This window comes from Sparus aurata, chromosome 19 (assembly GCF_900880675.1).
Source record: "Sparus aurata chromosome 19, fSpaAur1.1, whole genome shotgun sequence".
Classification (NCBI taxonomy): Eukaryota; Metazoa; Chordata; class Actinopteri; order Spariformes; family Sparidae; genus Sparus; species Sparus aurata.
The window spans coordinates 21,072,216-21,086,016 of record NC_044205.1 but is presented as its reverse complement, the minus strand read 5'-3'; the positions used below and the strand labels follow the sequence as shown (position 1 = coordinate 21,086,016).

The following is a 13,801-nucleotide window of genomic DNA, read 5'->3' as shown; positions in this document are numbered from 1 at the left end:
TGAAAGATATCACACGGGGCTACTACAAGGCTTCCTTTCTATGCTAAAAATACACACTGCCCCGTTTCCAAAGTGATCATTTTTGATTTTGCATCCTTGTTTCACCGCCTGTTGTATAACGTCCGAATGGGTTTTGCCTGTTCTGCCTTACATTGTCGTTTTCTCCAGCTTCTCTGGTCACAAGATATCAAACATTACGTAACATGGGATGTTAGATAAGACTTTCTGATGCCTATCACAACTCATCTACATTCTTCTGCTGGGCGTCTCGCAAAAATATTGGCGGGGAAGGATCATGACAAATGGTTGTGTGGCTGAGTATAATTCGAGGAGACAATTGAAGCCGAGAAACAGACTCTACAGATAATGGATGCCAACAATTGACTTTTGCTCAGCCGAAATAATCTGATTTCAAGTGTATTTTTCCACTGTTTCTCTCGCAGCAGTATCAAAAGTATAGTAATGAAGGGATTAAATCTTTTTATCCCGTCATTCGCTTGAATGGTCTATTAAATTTGCTGCTATCCAGCTTCCACAACTCCAGAACTGATAACATATTCACCCTGTTTGATTTAATTCTTGTGATGACTCGAAAAAATAAGCGTGGCAGGACCCGTGATAAAACTCGAACCGAAAAAAAAGGGGGTTGAGTTTGGAGAAATGTGCTGTCACGAAATTCTCTCGCACATCTCTATATCTTGTCTGTGAAATATTAAAACTTCCAGCTGTCGACATCAGTGTAGTCAAGTTATTTATGTTTAATTTGCCTCAAAGGGTTTAACAATCTGTGCAGCATATTGTCCTTAGACCCTCGCAGAAACCCCCCCCCCCCATCCTCTCATCGCAGCTCTGGCTAAAATGCTGCGTCAGTCTCCGGATAGCTTTAGCTGCCTCGCTGGAAAAGCATGCATGTCTTACCAATGACTTCATCACAAAGCCAAACCGTATCATTCCCCTTTTGAAAAAAATCCCCCAGATTTAAGAAGAAGGTGGGGTGGAGGGGAGGAGGGGAGGACATTTGATCCCCGATTCAATGTTTCTGGTGTTTAATACTGTAAGAATGTACCGAGAGATGCTCAGAGGCACAGGGGCGGCTGTCAAACCCACGTCTCAGTGTTTCACATTTTTTACGGGAGGGGAAAAGAAAACTTGGCAAAAAAAAGGAAAATGTGAAGTTTTTAGTCACAGCCTAATTGAACAAGCTGTGCTAGCAGGGATAAAATGAATAAACGTCAAATCAGACTCTTTGACAAAACCGCATGAGAGGCATAAACCTACACGAGGACTAGAAAACTCCAGTGTGGGCATAATGAATCGAGTTCAACTTGAAATCCTATTAGCTGTACAGCTGGGGGCGCTGCATGCCAGGAGCTATTGAGCTCTCCAATACTGAGCGGAGGGGAAACTCAGCACACTCTCGCTGATGTCAAAGACTTGAGTGGTGTGAGGTGCAATTATGTGAGGTGGTGGGAAAAGCTGCTCACCATCAAACCTCAGGATGAGGGATCTCACACGCAGCCAGGACGTCTGTTTGCCTTCCAGTTGCAGCGCAGTGTGGCAGGAATCACTCAGGAAGAAATACTTTAAACAGCAAACATGCACTATGATTTACAGCTTGCACATACTTGTCGATCTGACCTGGCAAACTGACTATCCACATTTCTTTGGCGCTTACACAGATGTTCAGTGCTAATAAAATGACAAAGGTGTGCTTTTAGAAACAAGGATGTAGGAACGAAATCAGGTGTTGAATTAGAGACAACAGAGATGTAAAAAATGGCAGAGTCGGATAAATAATTACGGCTCAAATGATAGAAACATGTATCTGTGTTATGACTTTGTCCCATTCATTATCTTCTACATTGACAGGAACACACACAACCAGGAATTTATAATTCAGTGCACATGGGTCACGGTGCTCTTAATGGCTTCGGAGCAGAGAGAGGGTGTACTCTGTCTCTGACAGTCATTACCTTAACTGCGACGGGCCGAGACCCCGCTGAGCACCTGACAATTACGCCGCCATGTCTCTCTGTTCTGCTGGCAAATGAGGTTCATTTAAAATTGACTCAATTATTTTTGGCTTAGCCACAGTTAGGGCTGCACACGGTTATTAACCGGCAGGATGTTTGCAGCATCTGATTTCGGCGCGGTGCCCTTTAAGAGCGAGCACTCGGTGAACTTGCCGCTTTCGCTGTTGATTCGGAGCACCTTGATATATACCCTGAATCTCTATCTTTCTAATTAATTTATAATGAATGGGATTACTTTGGCGTCAGGCCCTGGTTGGGGCTGAGATAAGCGTAGATCAGCTCTCACTGTGGACAAATAGTACACAGCCTCTCGTCTATTCGATTAGTGTTTTATTTCATTTCATGTATTTAATTTGATCTGAAGGGTAACTCCAAGAAAATCACAAATAAAGTGTGTTTACAGGTTTTGGGGAGTGCAACGATAGGATAAAGCTTTCAGTAAGTCATGAGGAAGCTGCATGTAATCTGATAAATTGTGCTGTCACTCAGTAGCTATGTTGCATTGTGGGTAATGTAGGCATCGGGTTTTCAAATGTCTGCTGTGTCGGTTTTGATCATTTGTTTCTAAACTGTCCATAATGAGTCCAGCAGTGCAGTAGACCAGTGGAATTACCCTTTAATTGATTTTACTCCCGTTTTGTATTGCCTATTGCTTTTGAACGTCTCCTAAATGCCTTTTCTTTGCCTATGTAAAGCACCTTGAATTGCCTGTGGGTTTCAAATGTGCAATAAAAATAAAGCTGCCTTAATAAATCCAACACCACACCATCCATATATTACACCGACATAACAGCACAGCTCACACAAAAATAACATAAAACCCTCTGTTTACCCTTGGCATCCATTTCTAAAGGCAAAACCACACACGAGCGACTGAATCTGGGTAGAAAATGGAACAGTTTGCTTTTGCAAATAAACGCAGTGTAGATCTTTTTCAGTGAGAAAAAGCTGACCGAGTTGACACATTTCTCCGACAAAGGGGACCGCCTGAGTTATCAGTTTCATATTTAGACAGACGTTGAAAAAGGAGGGGCTTCTTTCTCTCACAGAAAACACAATTTATGTGTCTCATCTTGCAAAACCGAAAGAGATGCCCACCCAGTGCTACTTGAGCCATAACTCATTATCTGTGCATTGTTGAAGGTATAGTAAACATAATGTAGTGCACGTTCTTGGAAGAAAAAAAACTTTTGTTGCTGCTGGGAAACAGATTCTGTCAGAAGGGTCCATTAAATCTGCATAACAACCGCGCAGGTAACCACAACTGTGGGTAAACACACTTTTTTTCTCATATCGCATTCCACACGCGGCGTTATGAAACACACGTTGACACACGCACCTGTCTGAACGCTGTGATTGCAAGTCAAGAAACGCCAGTGATAAGAGCAAGGAAATCGCAAAAAAAAAAAGAACGAAAAAAGAAAAAGTGGAGTATGGATCAGCCCTGTCTGGCGTTTTTTTCCCCTCGTGCAACTTTTTTAATTTCTCTTCTTCATCCGTCAGCCACCCTCTCCCAGGACGCAGAGAGAGACAGAGAGAAAAAGAGGACTATACATCAGTGAGATTTAATGCTGCCTCATCCTGCTCGGCGCTCGTATCACATGGTGTACATCATCAATAATCTTTACGAGCCAGTGTCTTGGCTAAAACACAAGGGTAATGTGTTGCTCCTGCCTGCTCACACCACAAACTCCCAACCCCAGGCGTCTTGGAACTTATTTTCGGTCTCTATTTTCCCCCCATTTAATTGCATCACAACATAAAAAAAAAAAAAAAAAAAAGAGGCCACTGAGGATTTAATAGGCCTCTCTGGCTGTAAAGTGATATTCTGGCGGACAGAATAAAGCCTGGCAATGTAATTTTTTGACAGAGATTCACCGCGAGATATGAACTGTATCTGTTCTCCACAAGCAGCAAGAAAATGAAAGCTGTTCCTCGCCGTTTGCTGAGCTGTGCGACTGTCACGCCGGATACTGTATGTTCACAGGCTGTTGTCACTCTTGGTGTTGAAAACCGGGACAGACAAGGCACTAAAAGTTGCCGCCACGGTGAAGGGCCAGTGAAAACAGGGCAAAGTCAAGAGGAAAATCCAAAATTACCATGGTGCTTCAGACATGCATGATGCTTCTATTTTTGAATTTATAACTAGCATTTACCGAGGAGTAAGGGAAGATTTCCCATTCCAATATGGATATGACAGGTTTCCCTTTTCCAGAGTTCAGGGTTCAACCGAGCACACTCAATGAGTAGAGACATTACTGCTCTCAGCTGCCAGTGGTTCCTTTTCTTTAGACCGAAAGCCACAACTGTGCTTTCAAGAAATGCCCTTAAAAGCTTTACACCCTGTCGAAAAGGTCCAAACTCTGATAGTGCCTCTGCTGAGCATCACTAAAGTTCTTGTTTGGGAAGTGACCCTAACAAAAAGGGGCACTTCGATGGAGAAAAATGTCGCTGAACAGACTGCAGAAACCTCTAGGCACATTTTTTTTGGGGGGGACTGCTGATTGATTGCCATCGTTATCCTAGATATGATTCATACAAGGACATTTAGACGAGCAGTGTCGGCTGAAGGTCAGGAGGTCCTGAACTTTTCCAACCCAGGATTTCACAGCTTCAATTTCATGCCTGCCACCGCTTGCGGAAATGAAAACACACTCACAGGTCGCTCAGAAAGTGGCAATACAAGGAAGGGGAAATCACTTCCCAAATGGACTGGCCAATTTCTATGCTGGTTTAGAACCCTGGAAACAAAAACAAATAAAAGTATAATGACAGTTAATGGAAAGCAATAGCAGTGTGGTCATTTTAGTGATGCGAGTCGGAAGATATTGATGCCAGGAAATCTTGAAATTGCGCGCACAGTATCACATGCACCTTGTTCATAGATTCACCCCCTGCCTTCGGCCGCGTCACATGTCATAAAAATCATCTGACACAGTGTACAGTGAGAGACACAGCCTCCCCCATGGTGGATCATGTGGTCCACATCTACACTCTGATACAGTAGGATGGCACCATTACTCACCGATTATAGTCATTTTCAGGAACAGTTCAGCTTTTACGGGACATGCTCTAGTTTGTTCCTCTTGTGAAGAATCGGATAAAAAGATCCTTATCACTCTCGTGTCTATACACTCAGATGGCTAACTCAGATTAGCGGGAGGGGAACAGTCAAATGTTTACAAAATACATCTAACACCACCTGGTAAGCATACATCGTCATCAGTCGTTTTTTGGGATGACACAGCTATGTGACTCGGGGGAAACAAGACTGGAAATGTTGCGAGAGTATATTTTAACCCAAACTACCTTTTTTTAAACTTTATTTTAATCTAAAGTACTTTTGGGCTGCAGAGAAGAGTGAGCTGTTTGTAGCTAACCGTTAGCTAGTAGCTTATGTCTCTAGTACAAATCAATGTCAGTATCAATCATCAGGTAAGCTGTTTCTCTCTGCTAACCTCGGCTAACCATCTCTTAGCTTTAGTTTTTTTAGCTAGTCTTCTCAAGGTCACTAAAAAAGGGTTAAGGCACATAACCTTTGCCTTGTCTTTATGTTTTGTTGGTATCTTTTTGCCTTTGTTCCTGTACGCCTCAACTCTAGAGTTAGCCTAGCAGGCTTATTTTCTCCTGCTCCCAGCCGTTATGCTAGCTGTGCTAATCAATGTCTGGCTTCAGCTCTGCATCTCGTACACAGGCAGGAAAGTAATATCAATCTTCTCATCCTCTCTTTCCCAGAAAGTGATTAAGCATTCTTCCCAAAATATTCCTTTAATTCAATGTTAATCTTGAACTCAGTTCTGCATGAACGTCGCTTCTAATCGGTACGCTCCACGGACACAAACTTATTTAAATGACCTCAGCCAAATATTCTCCTCAGCGATGATCACAGATGGGCACCGCCAGCGACACTAAATATTAATGTAATATTAATGAAACGTAAAAAAAATGAAAAATCCATTCCCCTGAAACAACATGTCGATGTGAAGGAAATATACACAGCGGGAGATTCAATTTGTGTCTTCTGAACTACGGCGATAAAACCGCGTGTATATTCAGCCGTGGTTTTCGTGCGTAGGGCGATGTGTGTGCGCACGTTTACTCGCGCCCACACAGACAGACGGAAAAACTGGCACACACACACACTACATCAAGTCCGCCTGGAGGTCAAAAGGGTGTAAGAGGGGAGGTGGAGATATTGATTTCTCTGTTGAGTCTTTGAGAGGAAACCCTGAGGGAGGCCTTGCATCCGCTTACACCCCTCAGTTGGGTGAATTAACCACACTTACGCTTTGGGCTAGACACACACACGTACACACAAACACACACGCATTACACTAAATTGAAAAAAGCAAACAGTCGTGTAGTGAGATGTCTGGTTTGAAGGAATTTCATGCCGCATTTGCAGCTTTGAAGACTTCCCTGTGTAATAAAGCTGAGCCAACAGGCCACACTGGAACGTAAATATGCAAAAGATGTAGACACGGAGATCAGTCTGACTCCAACAAGTGGAAACCTCGGGAGTTGAAGTCAGGTTGAGCATTAAAAGAGATTAAGGCTTTTGTTTTATCCTTAATCTGACATGGAGAGAAAGCCAACCCCCCCCCCCTCCACCTCCGCTGTCTCTCTTTAAAAGCCACATCGCCCCAGGAAACCAGGAAGAAGCAACATCGCCCCGAGCTACATCCCGAAAAGAAAAACACACACCAGAACCAACAGGGGGATTTACAATACACACTCATGAGTAGTCACATCACCAAGGCTCTTTCTTCTTGCTCAGTGGCGCGTTTATTGTCTGTTTCTGTTTGAGGGATGACTCACATCCACCCGTTTTTTTTTTTCTCAACAGGTCCGTGGACACAACGTTAACTCGACTAGTCCCGAGCCTCCAATGACTCACAGGACCTCTCTCCAGTCACAAGAGTTTCATTGACAAAGGTGAGTTATCTCCCACAGCTGAGAAAACACCAAGATATTCTCACTTCCTACCTTTGTTCTTTACAGACTTTTTAAGAACATTGTGAGTATAGGAACCAAATAAAATCATGGCCAAAGCCTGAATAAATAAGAAATATCTGAGTTGGTTAGACATGAATGGATAAAGAGACCTATTCTCTGTTCTCCTGTGTTGCCCTCTTTCAGATAATATTGAGATAGTCTTGTACATTTTCTCTTGCTGCAGGTGTGATGGTAAGTCAATCACACGAATCCATACAGGGAAAGCTCGTGATTGCTCGATTCAATAGCTCAAGCGTCGGCGCTTGCTTAAAAATCAACCCCCTGCGTACAGACTTCAATTTGTCAGCTCATTTACAAAAAAAAACGACGTAAAAGACTTGGATGTTACAAAGGAACTCGCTCTCTCAATTTTCCCTTTTTGGCAAGCGCTTTCGAGACACTGCATTGCGTGTCAGAAACTTGTAAGTGATCCAACTCTGCAATAGATACGTACACAAAAAGGTCATTAAACTGGATTTCTGAACAATCAGAAATACATATCCATTTCTGTGGGCCAACTGATGTGGAAGCAGAGAATTCTGTAATCTTAAGAACGCCCGCAGTCTGCCCGATAGTTGTCAAAGAGGGAAAAACCCAGAGAGACAACTGGGGGGGTTTAAAGAGTCACGAGAGGCTGCAATTAATGTAATCTCTACTCTTGGCTTCAATGTCAAAGAAATAGCTGATCACGTCCAAATCCTCAAACTCATTCCCATTACACTAAGCTGTGTTTTCAACTGTTTTCCAAAAGGAAGTAAGGCAGCATCTGTGTAAAGAAGTCGGTCACGGATACACAGACTATCAACAGCGAGCCGAAATGGCTATACGGCAAGCACGTAGAAGCATGTAACGCGTCTCCAGCCAGTGATTCACATCCATACGCTGTTAACGCGGCTGTCAAGTACACATGTACATAAATTCACCCGGGGGGGGGGGGGGGGGGGGGGCAGACTGAAACATCTCGACACTTGAAAACAGGCTGAAGCAACTCTACACATACTGATGTTGTAACTCATCTTGCAAAATCACATCAGGCAAGACACAACACAACTGCAAGTGCTCGTCTCCGTGTCTGAATGAGTGAAGAAAAATGCAGACAAATCTTATGAAGCAAACCCCCCCCCCTCCCCCAAAACACTAATCATTCCCTTCTCAATCTCTTTTTATTGACTCACCTTCTCAATCACCAGAAGGTGAGGTCATCCAAAAGAAAAAAAAAAAAAAAAAAGTCCGAGCAGTGACTTTATCTCGAGAGCATCTTGAAAACAAATCCTTGCGTGATGGGGCACGGGATCAAAGGACACATATGGTTACTCAAGAGGTGAAATACTTTCAAGTTGATCCAGACACAAAGAGGGTCGAGAGTCTGGGAGGTTGTGGAGATAGCAGAGATTGATAGGAGACCGAGAGGGAGGTTAAGTCTTTAACCTTCCAGATGTTTTCGACAACTGGGTAACCTTGTCCAGTTAGTTGCGTAAGAGCCTTGATGTTGAGCCTACATCTGGCTCCTTAAAGCAACACAATGAAACCTAGTGGAGAAAGACCGCTGAGTCTCATTTCCAGGTCGGTTGGGTTCGTGTCTCACAGCGTCAGTGTTTAACAACTTGCGAATAATGCGGGATAATCAACTGTCTTTCTTCAGGAAGGTCGCACTTGAAAGACATTTTTGATCTCATTCCCTACTCATCAAATACTGACGCTTTGAGATTGTTAGTCGGCTTGGCTGCCTTCCCAAAGCGTCAGTATTTGACAAGTTGGGAATGGTTACAAATTGGATCTTTAACAGTGGAAAGTACGAGCCTTAAGCCTTACGTAGTGTTTCATAGACGAAATAAGACATCCTTGAAAAACTTGAGATGTCCTGAGATACACTACTCCTACATTCAATACACTCTGAGTAGCTCTGCCTGGCTAATGTTCGCTAAATTTAGGTAGCTACTGCTCTCTTGGCATTTATTCCCAGAGTCATTATCGATTTTAGCTCCAATCAGCAGTGATGGAAACTAATTTAAGCCCCTTTTTTTGGTGCAATGCATGCGTAGATAGTTTCCCATCCGTCTCGTTCAAGCGACGGCCAAACATCTTTTCAGCCAGCGAAGTTTGAAAGAAAGACTGACGTTAAAGATATAAAAAAAAGTACATGCCGTAACGTTATCACTGGCTTCCATGCAGTGTTACATTGCTCATGTTTGCGCTGTTGAAACATGACACACCAGAAAACAAGAAACGGAAAGCCAAACTCATCTTCTGGTAATGGGAAAGGAGTCAATCGCCTATTTTTTAGCAGCTTTATAAACCGTGCATTCACACTCATTTTGGTGTTATATATTACCACTGCTCTTCAACAAAGGTTATATAATCTCACTTGAGGGCAACTGAAAACCCCAAAAAAGACGTCTTTTTTTTTCTATTCCGTGTGAAAAAAAAAAACAAGACGTTTTCAAATCTTGCTGAAAGCCTGTTACGGTTTTTGGAGTGATGTGTTCAAAGATCACATATGGCCGCAATGTTTGGCGGCACACATGCTTCTACCATGGAGCAAATCGATGTACATCCTGGGTAAGACACGCCTTCAAGGAGTAAGCCAACATGTTGATGAAACCGTGTTCTGATGCAGTGTCATACAGTATCAAAAGAATTTGAACCTGTACTCGAGACTCGTATTATACCCTCTCCGGACAAAAAAAAAAAAAATGTCAAACGAATTTCGCTTTCGGTGGAAGCTGCTACTTTTAGACTGAAATTGGGCCCTTTGGCGAGCAGCAGTCGTCTCTGAAGCTTTCACACAGTGGAAATGTCACCTGTCACACGCACTTATCGTCTGCCAGTGCAGTGTGCATCAGCTCTGTGTGACCCTCTGGGCCTGTGCTTTAGCTTCCGTCATGCCCCTGTAACTGGCATTAGCAGGGGGGGGGAGATGGAGACCTGGCACGTACTGATCCCCCCACATAAACCAGCCTCGTTTGTATACAAGCCATAAGTGGATTGGGAGTATGATGAGCTGCCCATTAGCCTGCAGTGAAAGGGTATTTAATTGTGTTGGCCTATTTAAAATCCAAATACTTAAGCAGCACATGGCTCCACGTAGCCAACAGCGGTTCCCCAAAGTGAAGACCTTGCAAGGGATGTTAAAAAAAAAAAAAAAGTGTTATATATCAAAGGGTTGTGGGAGCAGACTACCGTATAGCTAGTTTCTAGAGAGACTGGACTCTCTTTTTCGATGGGGAACTTCAAAGTTACAGCCCGTAACAAGAAATGCACAAAGTTCTTTTTGGTCTGTGAACTCGCACTCAAAAACTCACAGCAGGAACGGGCCGCGGAATTCAGAGAATACACACAGTTCATTTATTCTTTTTGATGATGGTCTTTGTGAGTTTGTGCATATATGTGTGTGTGTGTATGAATGTGGGCGGAGGTGGTGTCTTTAAATAATAACTGATTCATCTGCTGTCAAAACAAAGCAATAAAAAAGGGGGGGGGGGTTAAAAAAGGAAAAGATGCAGAGGGAAACAAAATTGGAAAGGGGAGACAAAAGACAAAGAAACACAGAGCGACAGTGGAAGTGAGAAAACAAGACAAAAGAAGAAAGACGTAGACACACATAGCTTTAAAAAGAGAGGGTGAATCACTTTTCACGTCCTGGAACGAAGACATACGCTCCGCTGACATTTTTAGGTCCAATTTCAGATTCTTCTTAAAAGTTGACCCCGAGCCTTGAGAAGTGAATCATCTCTGCAGAGAGGTCATTTATTTGTGTAAAGAGGCGACTGGAAGCCTCGCGGACAAGAACATCTGGTTTTCCAGTGCAAACCTGTCCCCTTATAACCCATAACCTGTCTTTACTGCGGGGAGGGACTCACACACAGACACAGCTCGAGACCTGTTGATTTCCCAGCATGCCCTGCTCGCATTCCTGACCTCTTTCTGTCAGTCTCGCACTTGACTCACCCCTGTTGCCTCTACATCGACACACTTAAAACCCCCATTCTAGACTTCCCCAACTGCTGTCTTTGAGTACAAGCTCGACGGTCAAATGCGATTCAAGAGTGATTGACAGGAAACATTTCAACAGATATGGGGTACAAAAAGTGCCAGTCCGTCAATCAGACGCCTAACAGCCGCTTACAGTACACCCAGGACTCAGATTCATCCTGGACAATCTTGGTCAAGCTTGCCTTTGAGGGTGTGAGGTGACTGTGACCAGACGTTACCATGAAAGTTTGGCGCCCCGCAGAGTCGGGAATCTGGTGAGAAGAAGAAGGCCAAATGGGAATGATAAGACCACTTTCCTCAACCTCTCGGCCCCCATTTCTTAATCTGCACCCCGCAGAGACCGAGGCAGCGGGACAGCGACAGAGATCCAACGAGCGGCTACTCCTCTCTCCTCCATCAAAGGCCTGGGTTCACACGGACGGCGAAATTAAGGCTTCCTCATTCATTTTAAATGGGACGCACAAGGAACGCCGGGTGAAACGCAGGATTGTCGGACAAAAATAGCAAATGTCATCCATCGGGCAAGAGCAAGAGCAAGAGCAAGAGTTCACTCCGCATAGAATTCATTGTAAAAATCAACAATGCCATTCCACAGTTTATCCTGTGATTGTCAAGACAGTAAAACAAAATAATTGCCACTGGGATGCTTGTCACATAGCATGAACCGCTGTGCAATGTTTTCATGTTGCAACACGCCCAACCCCCCACCCCCAAAGCAGACCCGTGCATTTTTTAAATGCAGCTCTATTTTTGGTCCCCGTGCTTGTTAATTGTAGATGCTTGACATGAGAGTCCCATCTTTTTGCCACGGGGCAGGAAGGAAGAAGATGTCAGATAACCCAAGAAGACCTGATCCATACGATGCACAACACAATGGACTAGCTTCACGAGGGGACACACACACAAAAAAAGCCTAATCCCTCTCATGCCGAACTGACCAACAGATGATGACAGACGAGCAGGAGGAGGACGGAGCCTATCACACAACCCAGTTTCGTTTGGGAAGAGTGACATTTGATTTACAAGCGAACTTTAAGCGCTCAAAAACATGCAATTACATGGATTTCAAATCAAAATTTCCCATGTGAACGCAACACACAGGAAGACCAAAATATTACTGGAGAAGTTTGCTGCGTTACTTACTGTGCACGGAGCCTTGGCTCGAGGCTTTAGGTGGGCTGATCCTGCTCTTAGGAGGCACCGTCTCCATGTTTTGGCCCTTCTCACCTGGACTCTGGCTCGAGGCCTGAGTCTCAGCCTGGGTCTCCCTCTGTGCTTTGTCCTGCGTTAAAGACTTCTGTCTGTTCAGGACACCATCGCTACCTGCCCTCATCAGCTTTTCCCCCACGCTCAGCACCCGGGCTCGATCGCCCGTGCCAGGGCATTCCTTCCTGGGCGAGGGCAGCTTGGATCCGGCCCCTAATGAGGGGGGGCGCGCCAGCCTGGAGGCTTTGGACATCCTGCAGGTCAGTGGATCAGCGAAGCTCCTCAGTCTTTCTCAGCCAGTGTGACTGCAGCTGTGTCCCGTGGGCAATCCAGGGTTTCAGCTCTCGGTGAGTGTGACTCTGTGACTCTCCGGCTCCAGCGTGTTGCGACTGGTGCAGGTAGGCTGAGAGGGCCAGAGGGAGGGCACTTTTGGGAAGCCGGGTGGGAGGTGAGCAGAAGGGTGAGGGGTGTGAGGGGGGGGTTAATAGCTCCTTGGAAGGTGTTCTCTTCTCCTGGCGTGGCCTCCTGGGATCATCCTCCAAAGCAAACAGTGTGAGTGTGTGAGCGTGTATGTGTGGATAAACCTGTGGAGTGGCAGGACTTGCTGTGCCAAATGCAAACAGAAACTCAGGTCTCCAATGTCAGCGCATTCCGGCTTTTTAATCCCCTCTCCGCCTCTCTGTCACCGTCTTTCACACTCTCTCCTCCTCCATCCCTCTCTCTTTTTGCAGATCTCTCGTGCTCCCTCCCTTCTTCACTCATAATATGTCAACTTCCCTTACCTCATGCCCAATGATTCTTTCCCATGTTACTGTCCTCCTCTGCCTCCTCTCCCCTCTTCTCTTTCGCTCCGGTTAACTCGCTCCTCTTTGCTGATGCTCAGCGGGAAATCATTCCAGTGCTCCGGCAGCGGCAGACCAGAGAGAGAGAAAGATTTCAAGACAGCTAAGAGGGAAGAGAGAGAAGAAAAGCAAAAAGAAAGGGCACGAGGGAGAAGGAGAAAGTGCCGGCAGAGTCTTCGCGGAGGAGCCCTCCTCTTCAGGTGCAGCTGCTCGAGCTGTTCCAGATGTGTGTGCAGCACTTCACGTCATCAGCCGACCGCTCAGAGCCACACTCTGGCACAATCACTGGCTTCACCTCGTCCTATTTTCCCCTCTTTCCTCCCTCTTTTTCCTCTGTCCGTCTCACAGCCCCCGTAGTCCTCACATGTGATGGGATGTTCGGTCTACCAGAGGCAGGAATGCACACACACTCATGCACAACACAACACACAAAGCCCTTCAGTCACTGGTGGAATTTACAGAGAATTAAAGAGCGCAAAGGAGGGGAGCGTCACAGCATGTGTGTGTATACAAGAGACACAGAGTGGAGCTGCACTGATCCCCTGCACCGAAGACATCGTCTGTGACAAGTCAAAAATACAACAGAAGTTTGCTGGGAGAGAAACACCGAGGAAAGGGAAGATCAGAGCCCCTCACACACCTCTCATCCTCCTACCCTCTGTCCTGAAATAAATCCAGCCCCCTCCCAAAACAAACCCCCTCAACTCTCACATTTCAAAACATTTCTTCCCT

The 13,801-nt window shown here is 45.0% G+C and overlaps 1 protein-coding gene across 1 annotated transcript in view; it reads right to left on the bottom strand.

Annotated features, from left to right (window-relative positions):
- Positions 1 to 13,596, bottom strand: part of kiaa1217 (KIAA1217 ortholog) — a 94,257-nt gene extending 80,661 nt beyond the window's left edge. The window contains 1 exon segment of the mRNA XM_030397897.1: positions 12,165 to 13,596. Within this exon segment, the coding sequence (XP_030253757.1) occupies positions 12,165 to 12,480 (316 nt within the window). The 5' untranslated portion in view covers positions 12,481 to 13,596.
- Positions 13,597 to 13,801: the final 205 nt, after the last annotated feature.